The sequence below is a fragment of the Acanthamoeba castellanii genome (genome assembly GCF_000313135.1).
Source record: "Acanthamoeba castellanii str. Neff unplaced genomic scaffold scf7180000083641, whole genome shotgun sequence".
Lineage (NCBI taxonomy): Eukaryota > Discosea > Longamoebia > Acanthamoebidae > Acanthamoeba > Acanthamoeba castellanii.
In genome coordinates this window covers 1-1,191 of record NW_004457480.1, presented here as the reverse complement: position 1 = coordinate 1,191, position 1,191 = coordinate 1, and the positions used below count along the sequence as shown (strand labels likewise).

The 1,191-nt window shown below is 55.2% G+C and overlaps 1 protein-coding gene across 1 annotated transcript; it reads right to left on the bottom strand.

Annotated features, from left to right (window-relative positions):
* Positions 1-259: 259 nt before the first annotated feature.
* ACA1_011380 (uncharacterized protein) lies at positions 260-1,089 on the bottom strand (the record flags this gene model as incomplete). The annotated part of the gene is made up of 4 exons (XM_004340418.1): positions 260-459; positions 589-705; positions 791-842; positions 979-1,089. Coding segments are annotated over 4 exons (480 nt in total), but the record flags the coding sequence as incomplete, so codon positions are not given.
* Between the last annotated feature and the right edge of the window lie 102 nt (positions 1,090-1,191).

Sequence of the window (1,191 nt, the reverse complement as noted above, 5' to 3'; positions counted from 1 at the left end):
TCCACATCGTAAATCAACAACGGAACGAAAGAAAGAGAGAGGAGGGAACCATGACAAACGGAGTGCGTGAGCCGCTTGCTGCTGCTGTACATCTTTTGTAAAACGTTTGTCGCCTAATGGCACTCCCCAATGCCGGAAGTGCCAAGCAAGAGCACATCGTTACAATGACGACGCCAAATAGCAAAATGGAGAAATATAATGGCGTAGTATTTTATGCCAAAGATTACGGCCACACACAATATTTCGCATTTTACACGGCCTAGACGTAAGAGGGGAAGCTGGAGAAGGTGGCGGTGATCTTGCCCATGAAGACCAGGGGCATGCCGTTACCGAGCTTCTGCGCCGCGTAGCCGGTGAACATGTAGGGCAATTCGGAACTCGCGTCCGTGGTGTTGTGGATGGCGTCGAGCCACAGATGACACTCGGCCCCTCTCGGGAACGCATCATCGGGCACCTGGCCTGCTCACATCAACCACCGGACGAATGAGTGATATCAATCTTGGTGCTGTTATGCGTGTGCGGTGGTGCGTGCGCGGTGGTGCGTGCGCGTGCGCGCGTGTGTGGTGCGTGTGCGTGTGCGGCGCGTACCGTGCAAGAAGATACGAGAGCCGGAGATCAAGGAAAGGTTGGTAAGCGGATGGTAGCCCAGCTTGCCGGTGATGGTGGTGGCGTCCTTGATGGTTATTTCGCCCGCCAGTTCGCTGCCTGCACCGATGTACAATCAACGATTGCAGGCCAACCACTCGAGGAGGAGACCAACGAAGGCCAAGGCGGCGGGCTGCAAATGTACCTCCGGTCGTCCGGACCTGCCAGACTCCATTCCGATGCCCGGTGGTCAATGCCTGAATGAGTCTGTCGTGTCGTGTGTCGTGTGTCATGTGTCATGTGTCGTCGTGCGTCGTGCGTCGTGCGTCGTGCGTCGTGCGGTGGGTTAGTGCGTAGAGGAGCTGAGGCTCACTAACGAGCGAGCGCGCTTACTTGAGTTCCTGGTCCTTCATGTGGGGTCTTGATGTTCTTGAGGAGGTTGCCCCAATCGGTGGCCTTCCACTCAGCCAGCGAGATCGTACCGCTGGCATCCTTGTCAATCACCTGTTTCGCCCCACGTCAAAACCAAACAAACAAATAAAAAACGAAACGAGAAAAAAACCACGAAAGCGAAAACAACAAGAGAAGCGAACCTGGAACATGGCC